The sequence below is a fragment of the Marmota flaviventris genome, chromosome 14 (genome assembly GCF_047511675.1).
Source record: "Marmota flaviventris isolate mMarFla1 chromosome 14, mMarFla1.hap1, whole genome shotgun sequence".
Taxonomy (NCBI): domain Eukaryota; kingdom Metazoa; phylum Chordata; class Mammalia; order Rodentia; family Sciuridae; genus Marmota; species Marmota flaviventris.
The window spans coordinates 30,408,818-30,427,652 of NC_092511.1; the positions used below are offsets into that span (position 1 = coordinate 30,408,818).

The 18,835-nt window shown below is 36.1% G+C and overlaps 1 protein-coding gene across 1 annotated transcript; it reads left to right on the plus strand.

Moving 5' to 3' along the window:
* The first annotated feature begins 24 nt into the window (after positions 1–24).
* Positions 25–17,742, plus strand: LOC114092013 (tetratricopeptide repeat protein 39B-like). The gene is made up of 3 exons (XM_027934560.2): positions 25–135; positions 1,161–1,224; positions 15,398–17,742. The coding sequence occupies exon 3, from the start codon at positions 15,574–15,576 to the stop codon at positions 17,392–17,394; it is 1,821 nt and encodes a 606-aa protein (XP_027790361.2). The 5' UTR covers positions 25–135; positions 1,161–1,224; positions 15,398–15,573; the 3' UTR covers positions 17,395–17,742.
* Positions 17,743–18,835: the final 1,093 nt, after the last annotated feature.

The window sequence follows — 18,835 nt, forward strand, 5'->3', positions numbered from 1 at the left end:
TCAACGTTCTGCGCGGCACAAAGGAGCTGGGCGGAAACAGCGCGGAGAGAAGCGGCGCGGAGGGAACTGAAGAGGCCAAGGCGCTGGTCACGGGCGGAGGGATACGTTTCCCTGGGAACATCACGATTTCCGCCTGTAAACCTGTGGTCTTCCCTGCGGCTTGCCGCTCCATCCCCTCCCTTCCCCTCCCCCTTTCTCTGAACCCCCGGGCTCTTCCTTCCCGTCCCCCTACCCTTTACCCCCTACCCCTTTTCATTTTCCAGTCTAGGAATCCTCAGCGATAGTAATCTTTAGCACAGGTGCTTTAGACCCGCCTATAGGCTGTACACTTTAACCGCTGAGGTTGCAGTTATCGCCGCCTTTTCTTTTGGGGGGCCTGACCTAGTCTGCTACTCAGAGATCTTTGGGGCTCATCAGAGGTAATCGAGAGTGTGCCCAGGGTGAGAACTCCACGAACCCCGCCATTCTTCGTAATGGTCTTTGCACCATAGGCCTCAAAAGGGGTGATGCCCCCCGAGACTTTGGGTGATAATTCCCCTGCTCTACACCGACCCTCCACCCCCTTTAGAACAAGTCACCAATTTAATCTCCCACGTGGTTGGTCGGAGTTTTTGGATTCTGGGGGACAAAGAATAGAATTGTGGGAGTTCTTCCTAGTTATGTTGAAATTGTGATAAAATCCTAAATCCTTAAAGCATTTTGGCTAGTGGCCATTAGGAAATTATTTGCATCTGAAGTACAAATTTATTTGTTCTTTCTTTCTAGTGCTTTCTGCTTTGTATTGTAGTAACACATCTCATCCACTAATACTCAGATCCTGGGGCTTGGGACGTTTAGTTTAGGTCATCAGTGAGTATCTCACCTCAGCAGGGATAGCAACTTTGCTTGATACACTACCACTCAACATCCATCAAATAAATGAATACCTTTTCATTACATTAGAAATTGCTTAAAATCCAGTTTTGATTTTATGCAATGAATTTGCCAGACACCAACTCCAAAAATACAGAATTAAGTTACTTTTGTCACCCCTGCCCCCAACCATAGATGTTAAATCTGGAATACATGAGAGTTGGAAATGTTACACATAAAAGAGGAAATATTTAGGTATTTGTAGTTTTATCTTTTTCATCTGTTGTAACTTCACTTGGTGTGTATAGGTGTGTGATGCAGAGTACAAGGAAAGGAGGCCTACTTGGTGAATAAAGTATGGATTCTCTCCAGGTAATGCTATAAATTTATATGTATATAGTTCCTCAAATTTATCAAATTATGAAAATAATTAGTCTCAAGAACATATGTGGCAAGAAAATGAAAGCTCCATAGAAGGTGTAATGTTTGTTCTCCCCAAATCTTATTGATTTTTGTTTTTATCTTCTTAATAGGGTTCTGAAAAGCATTAAATAATTCTTATCAAGATTTTTATATACTTTATGAAAGACAATATCAATTCTGTAATGCTTCACTAATTTCACTTTCTTCTATTAAAAATTTAATGATTTATAGCCTGGCACATGGCGCACACCTGTAATTCTAGTGGCTGGGAGGCTGAGTCAGAAGGATCTCAAGTTCAAAGCCAGCCTCAGCAATTTAGCAAGGCCCTAAGCAACTGAGTGAGACCTTGTCTCTAAATAAAATACAAAATAGGGCTGGGGATGTTGCTTAGTTGTTGAGTAGTTTAATCCCCAGTAAAAAAAAAAAAAAAAAAAAAAGAATTTAATGAATTTGTGAAAACTACCATTGGACTAGCATAGATAATTTACTGAAAGATAGTACCTGTTATATACCACATAGCTCCTAATATGCCTCAATGAATATTTTTTTGTTCTAAACACAAAGTCTATTATACCAAAGAAAATTTATAAACAAATAATAATAGTGCAAACAGAAGCAGTTTTCCAACTTATAAAAAACTGCTTTCAAATATGTTAAAGGAAAAGGGGGAACCTGAGGATATAGCTTAGTGATAGAGCCTTGCCTAGCCTGCCCTGGGTTGGATCTTCAGCACCACCAAAAAGAAAAGAAAAGAGATAAACTCCTGACTCTTCTGATATGCCTCTCTTCAGACAGGTATTTGATAGGCTTATTACCTATGATTTATCCCTGTTACAGCAGAACCAATTCTTGATCAGGCTTTGCTAAGTCAAGACAAAATAATCATATTGTATACTGTTTCCATACACTACTGTACTAAATATTATTTCTGTAAGAACACACAACCAGTTCTTTTCACTAAATGTAGGTGCAAATCAGGGAGATTTTATTGTGCAGAGTACCTTTATTACTGATGATTCTCTTTGAAATTATTTTTACCATGTCATTTTCTACCTCTAGAATTCCATGTCAAGATCATGTTTCCAGATTCATTTTAAATGTCAGAATTACTTAATTCACTTCAACAAATAACTTAATATTTTCTGATATGAAATATTGAGCAATTCTTAACATGTTCCAGTTGTTAAATCTTAGCATATGATCAGTTTAGGAAGGGAGAGTAATTTATAATCTTTTTACATCAATTTTTTAAAGTCTGCTGTTCCTACCCTCAGTATTTCTAGTCTAGCATTAAAGAAAAGTTCACTTTTTAATCTTACTTCCTTCACCATTTTAGTTTCACTTTTAAGCTATTGTCACCATTTTGGCTTGGATATGAAAACCTTAAAACAAGAGGAAAGAAAATTTAAATCTTTTACACAAGTATCTATTGTAAGAACAGTCTTTTAATATGTATTTATGTATGTGCTATATTTTTGTATGCACTGTAGGTCAATCCAAACAACCATATTCAACTGCAGCTTTCTTTTCTTTCAAAATTTTATGATCTACTAATCCCTCCAGAATGCTATTAGGAAATTCTGGGAAGAAAACATTCATAGAAGCTTGTTCATAATTCTTTCATACTACATAAAAAATTAACTTCTCATTAGTCAAGTACTAACTTATAATCAGTACTACCATATGAAAGGTGGGGAGAGCAATAAAATCCTTTGACTAACTTGGAAGATTGAAACTGAGAGAGGAGAAATGTGATGTAGGAGTGCCCCACTGTAAAAAAAAAAAAAAGACTTAAATAAATGGTTTATGGGTTTAAAACAATCTAAGGAATTGTGACTTTCTGAGAAATGCCTGATTGTATTAAAAAGTATGAAATCTTTAAAGGCTTAAGTTAATCAATGGTATTGTTCCCTCTGTAAACAAAAGAAAATTAATGAAAGGAACTTGGTATCTTCACTAGAGAGCTAGCTTGATTTATTCAGCACTATCTTGGAAGGAGGGAATCTTGTAGGAGGGAATCCAATCACTAAAATAATGTATTTTATTTATTTATTTATTTATTATTTTTGGTACTGAGGATTGAACCCAGGGACACTTTACCACTGAGCTACATCCCAGTACTTTTATTTTTTATTTTGAGACAGAATCTCACTGTATTGCTGAGGGTCTCTTCAAGTTGAAAGCAAAGTGAGGAATCAGGAGACGGGAAAACAAGAAAATAAAAGTTGGTAACCAGGCAAAGATACACACAAGAGTTTATTTGTCAGAGCTGACAAATAGAGGCACATCTCTCCATAAATGGAGAGAGGCAAAACAGGCTTGGGGGTCTTTTATGGGACAGGCTCAAGACTTTTATGGGGCAGGCTCAGGGATTAGAGCCGCGTGGGTCCTAATTCAGGCATAGAATTGCTTGGGGTGTTATTAACCATGCAGATTTCAAAGTCTACTCCAAGAGTAGGCTGCTATTAACCTGAGGGGCCAAATTTTGCAGAAATAAATTTATTTCCTTAAATATGGGATTCACTTAAGGAACCTACCTTATTAACCAGCACTGGGCTGTACTTAGAGTGACACTATTTAAGACCATTGTCTTTCCTTTGATTTTATTTGGGTGGGTAGAAGGGTGTTGGACCCAGGAATGAACTACATCCCCAGCCTGTTCTGTAATTTTTTTTTTTTTTTGGTACTAGGGATTTAACCCAGGGACATTTTACCCATGAGTCACATCCTCAGATCATTTTATTTTTTATTTTGAGACAAGGTCCCACTAAATTGCTTAGGGCCTCACTAAAATTGCTGAGGCTGGCCACGAATTTGGAATCCTCCTGCCTCAGCTTCCCAAGTCACTATGTTTACAGTGACTATGTCACCATGTGCCCAGCTTATTTAATTTCTAGTCTGTGGAAATGATTGTCTTCTATAAATTAATAAGAACATTTTAGTAGGGGCTGGGGTTGTGGCTCAGTGGTAGAGTGCTTGCCTAGCATGTGTGAGGCACTAGGTTTGATCCTCAGCACCATATAAAAATAAATAAATAAAATAAAGGTATTATATTCATCTACAACCAAAAAATATTAAAAGGAAAGAAACCATACTCTAAAAAACATTTTAGTTAATAAATCCTTTTCTAAGGTGAGAGAGTACAATGTAATGATTAAGAGCATAAACTCACCTGGGTGAGGCAGTACACGCCTATAATCCCAGCAACTTGGAATGTAGAGGCAGGAGAATTACAAGTTCAAAGCCAGTTTTAGCAATTTAGCAAGACCCTACCTCAAAATAAAAATAATAAAAAGATCTGGGGATGTGGCTCTATGGTTAAGCACCCCAGGGTTCAATCCCTCGTACATAAAAGAAAACAGCATAAAAGCTCTGGAATATGACAGAGTTGGGTTTGAAGTTTAGTCCCTCAGGTTAATAGCAGCCTACTCTTGACCTTTAACCAAATTATGTAACATCTCTTTAGCTTTTTCGCCTACAAAATGGTGTTCAGTAGGAGTACCTATCTCAGAATGTTGTTAGGATCAGATGAGGTAAATAACATTGCACAGTATCTAGCAGATCCTGAATATTTAATAAATGTTTTCTGTTAGAAGTAATAGTTTGACTAGCTTGTGTCAGTTGCTAAAAATTTGATATGGTGTGAGTTTATTGACAAAATGGAAATTTTATTTCTGCAAACCTGAGGACAAGACACTAGAACATGGTGACCATCCTCATGGCCAGCTAACTTTCTATGAGACATCTTTGCCTTTATTCATTGACTTCAATAACAATTGAATTGGCACTTTTCTTATGTGACCCAATCCACAGAGAGAAAAATATTGACACATTTAAAAAGCAACATTTCAGTTAAGAAATCTTCAAGTAAATTAGATTCCTAAGAATCCCAAATTCAAATTCTGAAAACTTCTTAAGGGTTCTATCCAAAGACAATTGCCTGTTTAATGAGAAGATGTGTTCATGAGCAATGGAGACAGGATAGGAAGGGCCAGGGATATAGCTCAGTGGCAGAGTACTTCCCTAGTTTGATCCCAGCAGAACACAGAGAAAAAAGAGATAAGACACGAAAATTGTTACTTTTTTATTATAACAATTATTATTTGGTATTTTAAGCTAATGTATAAAAATTAGGCATACCTTAGAGAGGGAAAAAAAAAAGGCAAATAAAATATCTATTCCAGCCAGGTGTCATAGTATGTACTTGTAGCCCAAGCTACTTGAAAAGCTGTGGCAGGAGAATCATGGGTTCCAAGCCAGTCTGGGAGCATAGTGAGGCCCTGTCTCATAAAAACAAAACAAAATATATTCCAAAGCTATTGACAATATATTACAATTCCTATATAGATAATTAAACTACTTTTGAAAAAAATGGCTTGAAATTCAGAGGCAAGAGAAATTTTATGAGCTCACTAGTCTAATCATCTTGTTTCTATGGAATTAAGATTAAGAACAGCAATATGATTGATGAGTGCAATGGTTTCCAAATCCTGCTACAAGGACCATCAGTTTGGACTTTGACAAAGTTTCTCCAATCTCAGAATTATTGCCAACCTCTCTTCTTTTGGGATGAACTATCCTTTATTTTGCAAATATTATATATATATATAAACCTAGGATGGAGATATATATATATATATATATATATATATATATATTTGCAAAATAAATATATATATCCTAGATTTTATTATATATAATAATAATAATAATAAAAAGGTCTGGGGATGTGGCTCTATATATACAAATATGTATATATACATATATGTTTATGTATGTGTATGTGTGTGTGTATATGTATATATATATATATATATATATATATATATATATATATATATATATATATATATGGTGTGTGTGTTTGTGTGTTTTAAAATGTAGTAGTAGTAGTTCCCCAACTATTTTGTTTTTAGTTTTATAGTTCCGGTGTTTAAACCCAGGGCCTTAGGAATGTCAGAGCCTTGTGAAGGCTAGGCAAGTACTCTACCACTAAGCTGCATCCCCAGTTCTCCTCTACCTTTTTTAAGTAAGAGGATGCTAACAGTAATTTTTTAAATCTTATATGCTTTTTTGATAGATAAAATGTTTGATCCCATCCCACCAATCCTTTTATTTCCAATCTATTTAGTTCTCCAAATCCAAGTATCTAGAGTCGATAGTAACTAACAAGCAGGATTTATCCTCATGAAAAAAAAATCATGCCGGGCTGGGGCTATATAGCTCAGTGGCAGAGTGCTTGCCTAGCTTGTGTGAAGCACTGGGTTCAATCCTTAGCACCATATAGGAAAAAATAAATAAAACAAAGGCACTCTGTCCATCTACAACTACAAAAATTTTTTTTTTAATTCATGCAGGTATAGTGGTGCACAACTGTAATCCTAGATTCAGGAGGCTGAGGCAAGAGGGTTGCAAGTTCCAGGCCAGCTTCAGCAACTTAGGAAGCCTGAGTTTCAAAGTAAAATAAAAAATGCTGGGGATGTAGCTCATTGGTAGAGCACCCCTGAGTTCAGTCCCCAGTACTGAAAAAAATATATATTTATCCTCACTAATAAATGCAAATTTAAAAACAACACACTATTTTTCTCACAAGTGCAGAGAAATGATACCATGTATTTGTAGGTTAACATGGCAATATGTTTTTTAAATGTACTTTAGCTCAGCATTTCCATTTCCTGGAATGTATTGTAGGAAATAATCAAAGTTAAGCATAAAGATTTATATGCAAAAATGTTTTACAATCTTATTTATAATGTCAAAAATTGGATATAGCCTGAAAATCAAACAAATAGGGATTGAAATATGGTCAATTAAAAATCATGTAGAATATATCTGTACAACCAGACAAAAGAGAAATTATAGTCCGTATATATATGATGTGTTGTCAAAATGATTCTAATTAGAACAAATGAAAATAAAATTTAAAAATAAAATAAAAATCACAAGAATTTTTATTTTGGTACCAGGGATTGAACCTAGAGACGCTTAATCACTGAGCCACATCCCCAGCCCCTTTTTTTTTTTTTTTAATTTTATTTAGAGACAGGGTCTCACTGAGTTGCTTAGGGCCTTGCTAAGGTACAGAGGCTGGCTTTGAACTTGTGATCCTCCTGCCTTAGCCTTCCAAGCTGCTAGGATTATAAGCAGGCGCCACTGCACCTCACTAAGTAGAAAAATTTTTAACATCAGAAATATATTCATGATACACAGTTAAGTAACAAAAGCAGACTCCAAAATCAAATATATGTGTACTTGTTGGCTTTATAAAAATAAATTGTATTAATAAAAGTAATTTTCTCACTTTCCTGTATTTCACAGTTTTCTATAATTTTTTTAAGTGATGGGGGTGCCTGAAAGTAGAAAAATTCCAATTTGAACTAAGAAATCACTGGCTAGTAGCTGTGTAAACTGAAACATAGTACTGTACTTGTCATTTTAGGCTTTAGATTTCTCAAGAGAAAATGGAGATAATAAAGGGCTGTCTGTTGTTGAGGAATATTAGGAATGAAGTTTAAGTGCACTTTGATCATTTTTTGATTTCTTATGATCCACATGCACTCTTATTAAATGAAAAAATTAAATGTCATCTTATTTTTAAAAATAATTACAAATATTTTAAGTGGAAAATAGTAATGGAGGAACTAAGTGGGGGATAGTTATAGAGGTATAATCTAACATTAATATGCTCCCAAACTATTAATTGTGGTTGCCCTGGGAAGTGGGATTGGGTGGAAGATAGGGAAGAGCTTTCGGTTTTTAACTGTTTAGTCTTCCCTATTATTTGAAGGGTTTGTGTTTTTATAAACAAATATAATACTTCTGTAATAATTTTTAAACATGGCAGTATACCCTTCCCCACACCCTGGATACCTTTTACACAACTTTATTTTTTTTCGTAGCCCTTCTTACCTTCTTCTGACTTAGCCATTTATTGCACGATAGGAGTTGTTAAATTAATGAATTTTACTAAAAACTTATTTCAGCCAGGCACAAGTAGCACATGCCTGTAATCCCAGCGACCCAGGAGGCTGAGGGAGGAGGATCCCAAATTGGAAGGCAGCTTCAGCAATTTAGCCAGGCTCTAAGCAACTCAGAAAGACCCTGTCTCAAAAAACCAAACCAAAACAAAACAAAAAAACACCTATTTCTCTGTCTTTACATGGTTATTGCTCAATTAACATTTGCAAATGGATGATTTCCCAAAGGTAGTATAGCTACTTTCTGGACTGATTCTGAGCCTATTCCAGGGAGGTGTTTGTTTTTATGGTGCTGGGGAATCAAACACAGGACCGTGAGCATGCAAGGAAAGTGTCTTAACACTGAGCCATACTCCCAGACCATCAGAGAGGTTCCTTTTGCCTCGCATTACCTCCCTAGAAGTGATTTGTTTTGGATTTTTATCAATTATTTGAAGATCATAGGGACACATTTGTTTTATGTTATAAAAATCTATCTACAAACCTGCCAGTATACTACCATTTTTCATTGATATTAAAAAGCAACAACAACAACAAAAACTCAACATTCCCCTTTATCCTAGAATTATTCTGTCTGGTTACACACCAAGGGAAGTTGTTTATTGCATTTTTATGAACAAGTATCCCTATTGACTCTCCTCCTGTCTACATGCAGCTGAATTTCTCTTACAGATTAGCTCTCAAGGTTACTCATATAGTGTTTCTCATACAGATAATTTTAATTATGAGGTTAAAATTCTCAGTTGGTCTTCTCAAGTGTAAAGAACCAAACTTTCCTGAATTTTGCTAGTTCCACTTATTTTGGCACAATTTTCCATCCCCTCAGATTCCAGGGAGACAGTTTCTCTTCAGTTAAATGTCTTAAATGAGGTGCTAAGGAGGTCCTGGTTTTGTTTTCCATGAAAACCTTCCATAAAAGGAAAATGTGGAATATTAATGTATCTTTTCTTGGAATTCTGGGGAATAGTGTAAATCACTTTACACTTTCTTTACACAATTTACAACCACAGTAAAGATATGTATACTATACTCATATTTAACAAATCATAACAAAAAATAAAATAAAAAATAATTTTAAAAAGATATGTATACTCCCTTTCATTTTTTCTTCTTCAAAAGCTTGTACTATGCCCCTAATAAGTGCAAGCTTATCATAAAGATAATAAACGTGTGGACCTTGCCCTCAAAGAATCTTAATAGGATCTAAACTCATAAAAATATATGCATATTTACACCAAATTGATTTGGCTTCCTTATTTCAGATTTAATAACAATTATTCTTGCTTTTTTGTTTTCCCAGTGTGAGGCAGGTGCTCTACCAATGAGCTACAGCCCCAGCCCCCTATTTTGTATTTTATTTAGAGACAGGGTCTCACAGAGTTGCTTAGGGCCTTGCCAAATTGCTGAGGCAATTGAATTTGTAATCCTCCTGCCCCAGCCTCCCAAGCCACTGGGATTACAGGCATGTGCCACCATACCCAGCCAATCTGTTATCTCTTAAATTACCTTAAAGTGCATTTACCTAGCATTTGCCTATATTTTTGCTAGTAGAGTTTTACCCCTTCTACCATTATTGTCTCCCAATGGCTAAATCATGTAGAAAGGTTTCCTAGGATTTTTAAAAAATATTTTTAGTTGTAGATGGACAAAATTTCTTTATTTTGTTTATTTAGTTTTTTATGTGCTGCTGGGGAAATCTAACCCAGTGCCTCCTGCATGCTAGGCAAGTGCTCTACCACTGAGCCACAACCCCAGCCCAACAATACCTTTGTTTAAGCCACAATCCCAGCCCCAATACCTTTGTTTTAATATGGTGCTGAGGATCGAATCCAGTGCCTCACATGTGCTAGGTGAGTGCTCTACCACTGAGCCACAACCCCAGCCCCTAGGTTTCCTAGGATTTTTATGGCTCCTGATCTTATCCCAAACTCAGATGTCCCCTACAGTCTTTCAAAATATTTTTTTTCAATGAGAGCCTTCTTCCCTGCTATTGTAAATCTTTAGACATTTTGAAAACGAGGCATATTTCATGTTTGCGCAAGCATATAGAACTGCCATGCACGAAGTAGGTGGTCAATAAATTTTTGTCAAATTACTTTTTTAAAAAATAATTTTTAGTTGTCAGTGGATCTTTTATTTATTTATATGCAATGCTGAGGATAAAACCCAGGGCCTCACACATGCCAGGCAAGCACTCTACCACTGAGGCACAACTCCAACCCCTTGTCAAATGACTTTTAAAATAGAAGTTGAAATAATACTGTAATGTACAGGGTGGTGACTATGACTATGACCTCTAACCTGGGCTTAAACCCTGGCTGTGCATACAGTGACTTGGGCAAACTTTGACTTTGGGTAAAATAGAATAAACACAAATACTAGACTATGAATATTGTGCAGGATGGACCAAATCTAACTATTGTATGCCTAATTCTTAGCACAGTTTTTGCATCTTAGATGCTTAATATTTGCTGAATGTTATTAGATAAAACGGATATACAGATAATCCTTGACTTACTATGATTCAACTTATATTTTTACTTTACAAGGAGTTTAGCCAGATAATAAATGTATTTTGAACTTAATATTTTTGACTTATGATGGGTTTATGGGGATATAACTCCATGACAACCTCATCATAAATCAAAGAGCTCTATAAATGTTATCCACAGTCCCACACCCAGGGATAACCATCTTTAATCATCTGGGATATATAATTCCAATTTTTTATCCATGTATATGTTGTTTCTTTAGGGAAAAAAATGTATCATTTTGTAAAGCCCTGCTGTATTTGCTTAGTGCATGTGATGTTTGACTTTATGTTTCAACTTGACTGGGTCACCAGCTGCCGGGCTTTTGGTCAAACATTAGGGGCTTTTGGTCAAACATTATTCTGGGTAGGTCTATGAAGTTGTTTCTGAGTGAGATTAACCTTTGAGTTAAGCAGATTGCCTGCTTTATGTGGGCAGGCTTCATCCAAGTATTTGGGCCTCCATAGGGGGAAAAAAAAAAACAACTTTGGGTAAGAACTCCTACCTGACTGACTGAATGAGATAGCCATCTTTTCCTGCCTTCTAAACAGAACTGAAGAATTAGCTCTTCTTGGGTTTCCATTCTGTCAGTTTGGAGATTAAAATGCACACTATTGGAACACCTCATTCTGGGGCCTTCAGACTCTCTGGAACTACTATGCCATTGGCTTTCCCGAGTTTCCAGCTTGAAGATTGAAGATCTTGGGACTTCTCAGCCTCCTTAATTGCTTGAGCCAATTCTTTTTTTTTTTTTTTTTTAATATTTTTCTCTTTAGTTGTAGATGGCCAACAGTACATTTACTTTATTTATTTTTATGTGGTGCTAAGGATCAAGCCCAATACCTCGAGTGCCAGTCAAGCACTCTACCACTGAGCCACAACCCCAGCCCTTGAGCCAATTCTTTACAACAAATCTCCATAGATAGATGCATCGATAGGTAGGTAGATGATACAGATGTATAGATATAGATATGGATTTTTTTTTACTGGTTTGTTTCTCTGGATAACCCTAATACAGTACACTGCACTATCAACAATTATCTAAGTCATTAAATTTTCTTTTTCAAGAATATAATGTTTGTAGAGTATACTATTGTAGGGTTCCTTTGTTATAAAAAATTTAGATTGCTTTCATTTTATATGTTATAAATAAATGCTGAAGTGAATATAACTTGTATAAATATCCATGCATATTCCCGATTATTTCTTTAGAACAATTATATAAGTAGCTGGGTACTGTGATGCATACCTATAATCTCAGTTACTCAGGAGGCTGAGGCAGGCAGTAGAATTACAAATTCAAGAACAAGTTGCCTAAGCAACTTAGTTGAGACAAAAAAAAAAGATCTGGGCATGTAGCTCAGTGGTTGAGTGCTTGCCTAGCATTTGCAAAGCCCTGGGTTCAATCCCAGGTACAACTAATAATAATCATTATTATTATAATTCCATAAATGAAATTGCTGAGTAAAAGAGTATGAAAAATGTATAAGCTTTTAAAGCATATTGTTAGGAGCTAGAGATGTAACTCAGTGGAACAGCATATGTCCAACATGTACAAGATTTGATCTCCAGTACTGCAAAGAAAAAAAATGAATGTTATCAATTAGCTCTCCAAAGTGGTTACACCCATTTATACATCTGGCAACAAGTCTAAAAGGGCATTTGGTCACTGCAGCTTCATTAATACCAAGTGTTAATGATTTTTTAATCTGCCAAATTTGATTTTTTAAGATATCTTATTTTTCAATTTGATTTTGATTCACAGGCCAAACATTAAGCTTGTTAACTATTCATGTTCTTTGCTGATTTTTCTGTTGGAATGTTTTATCTGTCTTACTGATAAATAGGAACTCTATGTTAAGAACATAGGCCTCAGCTTGGGTTGTGGCTCAGTGGTAGAGCACTTGCCTAGCATGTGTGAGTCACTGGATTTGATCCTCAGTACCACATAAAAATAAATCAATAAAATAAAGATATTGTGTCCACCTACAACTAAAAAATAAATATTTTTTTAAAAGTATTAACTGATTGATAGTATTAACAATTAAATGACTATTTCTTCTCTTCTCTTCTCTCTCTCTCTCTCTCTCTCTCTCTCTTTGGTACTGAGGATGGAGCCCAGAGGTACTTTTACCACTGAGCCACATCCCCATGGATGTGGCTTGTGTGTGTGTGTGTGTGTGTGTGCACTAGGGATTGAACCCATGGCCTCATGCATGAAAGGCAAGTACTCTACCAACTGAGCCCCAGCTCTTTTTATTTTTATTTTGAGACAAGGTCTTGCTAAGTTGCTTAGGGCCTCACTAAATTGCTAAGGCTGGTCTTTAACTTGGGATCCTCCTGCCTCAGCTTCCTAAGTCACTAGGATTACAGGTGTGCCACCACACCTAGCTTAAATGCTTACGTGACTATTTCATCTTGAATTTTAGTATATACAAATTGAAAACTATCATAACCATTTGATAAATGCTAATTTAGCTAAGTGCCAGTCATTATTGTTGGTCAAGACATACAAAAGACATGATCAGAAGGCTGACACTTAAAAATATATATATATATATTCAGGGGGCTATAGCTCAGTGTTAGAACACTTGCCTACCATTTGTGGGGCCCTTTGTTTGATCCCTGGTATCACCAAAAAAAGAAAAGAAAAATCCTCTTTACCTGTGCTTTGTATATCCCCTTTAGTCACTATTTATCTATCTATCTATCTATCTATCTATCTATCTATCTATCTGTCTGTTAACAGTGTTGGGGGTGATTATGCTAACAGATTTAGATAAAGTTTCAGACAAAGTAAAATTTTGGGTTATCTTGAATGGAGAATAGTCTATGGAATATAATTTGAAAACATCTTGATTTAGGCCAGAAGAAAGGAAACTGTCCTTGGATTGAACTTGGCTGTTGCCCAGGTGGATCTGGATAACCTTGATCTAGCCACTACTCCCTGACCCCAGTACTGGGGATCAAACCCAGGCCCTCACATGATAGGCAAGTGCTCTACCACTGAGCTGCACCCCTAGCCCTAGCCACTTTTGTTGCCACCCAAAGATTAATTTCCCTCCTAATGGATGGTGTGGCTCTCCCACTCAGAACCAAGTTTCAGCTAATTGTGTGATTAACTCTGCTTTCCAAAGGATAGTTTTTACAGTTGCTAGTACCCTGAAACATTATCGAACCCTAAGGTATAAAAACAAATATTTACCTAAAATAATACATCTGAGGCTGTCTTCTCCATTATTTTTTCCTTGGATGTAACATATTTTCCTTCTTTGTTTTTTTTTTTTCCTTCATAAAAATCTGCATCTCTTTCTTCTGTATTTCTCTTCTTTCCTTTGATTATCCTTCTTGCTTTACCTCTCTCTCTTGTCTTTTCATTTATTGAAATAAAGAATTTAGCCAGGTGCTGAGCATGAAAGTGCACACCACTAATCCTAGTTACTCAGGAGGCTAATAAAACAGGAAGATTGTTAGCTCAAGGCCAGCCTCAACAACTTAGTGAGACCCTGTCTCAAAATAAAAAATAAAAAGGGCTGAGGAAGCCTGGGGTTGTAGCTCAGTGGTAGAGTGCCCCTGAGTTCAATCTCTAGTACCACAAAACAAACAAAATTTAGGTATATTCTCTGAAGTATATACTTAATTATTCATATGTACTTGTAATTATTTTACTTAATTTTTTAAAAATTAAAAAAATATTTCATACTAAAGATTGAACCAAGTCCTTTTTATTTTTTATTTTGAGACAGAGTCTCACTAAGTTGCTTAGGACCTCACTAAGTTGTTGATACTGGCTTTGAACTTGCAATCCTCCTGCCTCAGCCTTCCTAGCTGCTGGGATGGTGGTACCACTGTGCCCATTTCTAAAGTATTTTAATAATTATTGTTAAGTGTCATGTTTGTGGTTTTTACTTTTTAAAATAGATTAATTGAACCACTCGTGTTATTATGAATAAATTAGTTTGCTATTCATAATTGGTCTTGAATATGCCCACTCCCACCTGACCTTGCAGTTGTTAAATGACTCCTGGTAGAAGAAATGATTTCCTACCAAGATACTATAGTAATGCTGTGATAACATTGTTTTATTTGAATTTCTTTTTTCTAAAGGCAACAATGCTGGGAAGTCTTTCTAGTTTGTATGGCTCTCTCCATACCCAAAGTCTTGTACAACTGACCATATTAGTTTTGCTAAGACCTAGTTAGCGTTCATACTATGTGCAAGTGCTGTGATGGTGCTAACAGCGTGGGAGGGATTTTTCATTTCCATAATCTTTATTCTCTGGTCTGTACAATTCACCCCTTCCTTAGTCTGAACTGGAGAACTGAGTGGATGCATTCTCTTTCCAGCCAGATTCTTGTCCCTCAAGGCCTTTCCTCTTCAGGGGTTTTACAGCTCTCACGGTACAGTTCTGCAGTAAAATACACAACAGCATGATCTTGCGAAATTGATATATTGAAGGAATGGTTACAAAATAACTCTCTGTTTACAAAGGATTTATGTTGGAATGTTTTTAAAGTGCATGTTTTCTTTAGTACTTTCAAATGATTTAAACCTTTCAGAAAGGCTTCTTATGGGTAAATAAAATTATCTTTCTCCCCCCTTGTCTGACATAGATATCCTTGTGCTGCACCTCACGGCTAGTCGTGTGTTTACCTCCATTTTAACAGCAATACCCAACACGGAGCTTTGGGTGGACTAAGAGACCCTGGTTAAGACAGCAGCAGCTACCCTCGTTTCAACCACGTCACTCCACTTTGAATATTTCCCATCTCTAAGCGGAGAAGCAAATATGCCTCTTATTCTAAGAAAAAGAGAAAATGATCAGGAGGACAAGTTAAACAGTACACATACTTTAAGTGAAGGAGAAAAAGATCAGGATGTCATTAGTAGATCACTTCCTCTAAGTAAAAGAGAAAATGTTCAGGAGGAAAAGTTTGAAGATGCCTATGAAATTATCCCTGTGGCAACAACAATGAATCTCCTGTCTTCTTTGGAAGAATGCACAACTGGACTATACTTATTTCTAAATAACAGATTCACAGATGCAATAAATCTCATTTACCCGTGGTCTAAAAACAGCACATACCATGCCCTATTATACAGTATGCTTATGGTTGTCAAAGCCATCCTGACTTTTGATCCACAGGACATACAGATTGGGATGAACGCTGCAAAGGAAGCTTTGAAAACCTGTAACAATTTCCGAAGAAGAACTAGGATAATGACTTTATCTCGTATAGTGAGTAGACAGGGAATAAGAGCTGTCAAAGAAGAAGAATTACATGCAGAAGTCTGTTATGCTGAGTGTTTGATCTTGAAATCTTCCATAGCATTTATACAGGATGACAGTATGATTAGTTTTCTTAAAAGTGGGCTCAGCATTGGGTCAAGTTATCAAATATACAAAGATTGTCAACAGGTATTAACTCTTATGCCTCACAGCCACAGCAAAGCCCACAGACACTTGGTTGGAGGGATAAAATTTGGACTTGGATCATTTAATTTGATGTTATCACTTGTGCCACCAAAGACACTTAGACTTCTCAATGTTGTTGGACTTTCTGGGGAGAGAGAGGTAGGCTTGGCTTTGCTTCATGAGAGTGCATCTGAAACTCATATAAATAATATTTTAAGTGTTTTCACTCTACTCTTTTATTACAGTTACATCCATGTAGCTTTTGGTGTTGAAAAAGTTTCCAGTTTGGCTACAGAGAATCTCTTCCTCATATACCTCCAGAAATTTCCAAACTGTGTTGTACTTAAATTTTTTCATGCACGTTTTAGTATGTTGAGAGGAAATTTTGAAAAAGCACAATTGAAATTACATGAGTGCATTTTTACTCAAAACGAATGGAAACAGGTTCACCACCTCTGTTACTGGGAACTCATGTGGTGCCATATTTTTCTGCAGGATTGGAAGCAGGCTTATAACTATGCCCATCTACTGTATGTACATAGCAGATGGTCCAAGGCAATATATGTGTACAGTAAAGCTATCATATTGGCCTTACTTCCTCCTGATTTTGTGAAATCACTGAATGATAACATGACCTCTCTCTTCTTAAATGTGGAAAACCTGAGAATCAAAATTTTAGGCACCCCTGTGCCAATAGAAAAGTTTGTTGCTGAGAAAGGTCAGCGCTATGGTACTACTACAGGCTGGTTTACAGCACAGCCCCTTCTGGAATTCATTTATGCCTGGAGTGGTTTCCGAGTCATGAGCAAAAAAGTAGAGCTTATTTCAAGCTGGCTATCAATAATTAACAAAGGAAAAGACCTTTTGCAGGAAAATCCAAATGAGGAATATGGCACAGATGACATAAGTTTCTTAAATTTGCTGAAAGGGCTATGCCTGAAACACCTAGGCAAATATTTGAAGGCTGAGCATTACTTTAATCGTGTTATTCAAAAGGAGAAGTTTTTAAAATATGACCACTATTTGGTGCCATATACTTACTATGAACTAGGAATTCTACACTATCTGAAAGGAGATTTTGCCAGTGCAACAAAATATCTAGACAACATAAAGAACTATAAAGACTATTCCATGGAAGCCCGGTTACAGTTTAGGGCTCATATAGCCCTTGAACAAATAGCTAAAGAAAAGTGATTTAAACACAAAGTGTGCTTTTGTTTAGCACGAGTGGAATATCTACAACCAGCAAAATAATTAGCAGGTAGAAAAATCATTTCTTTGTGGAAAAGGAATTCAAGAGGCAGCTGCTAAAATCTGATCAGTAACAAATAAGAAAGGAATTGGCCATTTCTTTCTGCTCTTTTTTTCTCCTTATGTATAAATGTGATGATTAGACTTGCAAATGGAGTGACCGAACATTCTTGAAAAAGAAAAGGCAAATGCTTTACATTATAAAAATATTGTCTTAAAACTTCCAAGGCAGTTTTTAACACCAACTTAGATAATGTATACAACTTGCAAATAAAATAGGAAAAGTGGCCACACTCAGGATACCAGAGGCCTGTAAATGTTTTTTTATTTAATTGTTAAAGAAAATGATCTCGAAGGTCTTACTGATATTTCAGTGATACACAGAATAGCATAAATTCTGAATGTTTTTCCCTCACATACAGTCACTTTTATTGGCTTTTTGTATCAGAGAATAATTTTTCCATTAGGTGAAGGGGAGTATTTTTTAACTTTTTTCATTAGGAAATTCAAATAAAGGTTTGTAATTTCCCACAGGATAGCAAAGAAAAAAGCACACCTCTCCTGCTACACACATAAACCCTTGGGAGATAATTGGGGCCAAAAGGTTATGTCACTGGGTAGAAAGAAAAGACCAGGCTCTTGGAGGAAGAGTAACCCTCCCTTTCATTGTGCTCCCTAAAATGTTAATTCTTATTAAGATCAGCTCTTCAACATAATTAAACCACCTGTATCTATCCATTGTTTCTAGGCTGATCTGAGAGTAAATGGCAACTATAAGGGATGAGGCAACATTGTTTTACCTGCCTTAGAGATAAAAATCAGTTCCTAAAGTCCAGACCAGGAAGTCAGGATAAATATAACTGTCCCCCTTGTAGTCACCCTTTGAAACAGGTTGCTGGGGAAAGTGTCGCTTGGTAAAACTCGGTAGTATAGCACATTATCTTAATACCTTGGGTGTCCAAACAGCCAATTGGAGCACAATGAGGAGCCAATAGTTCATATTTAGCATTAATTGCTTTTAAAAATATTTTCCCCATAAACGTTTAAATGAACAATAGTGCTTAGTTATTCCCCATTATTTAATTAGTATGGTTTAGTGGTTAAGAGGTTAAGAGGTAGTTGCTTGCCCAACTACCTAGATTTGTATTCTAGCTCTGTTACTAAATAACTGTATGATCCTGGGTGTGTCTGCTTTCATTTCCTTAGCTGTAAAATAGGGATAACAATAGTACCTATCTCATGGTTTTACTATGTAAAGATAGAGCCAATAAGCCTCTTTTATTATTATTACTGGTACTACTAACAATAATACCACATTATTCTTCAGGGCAGAGAACTTTCTTGGAAAAAGGTCCCTTTTCTTCCTGCCTTGCCAGTGTAAAAT

Bases quoted from the DNA above. Each gene is read 5' to 3' on its own strand.
- LOC114092013 (XM_027934560.2), top strand. From the start codon at position 15,574: ATGCCTCTTATTCTAAGAAAAAGAGAAAATGATCAGGAGGACAAGTTA.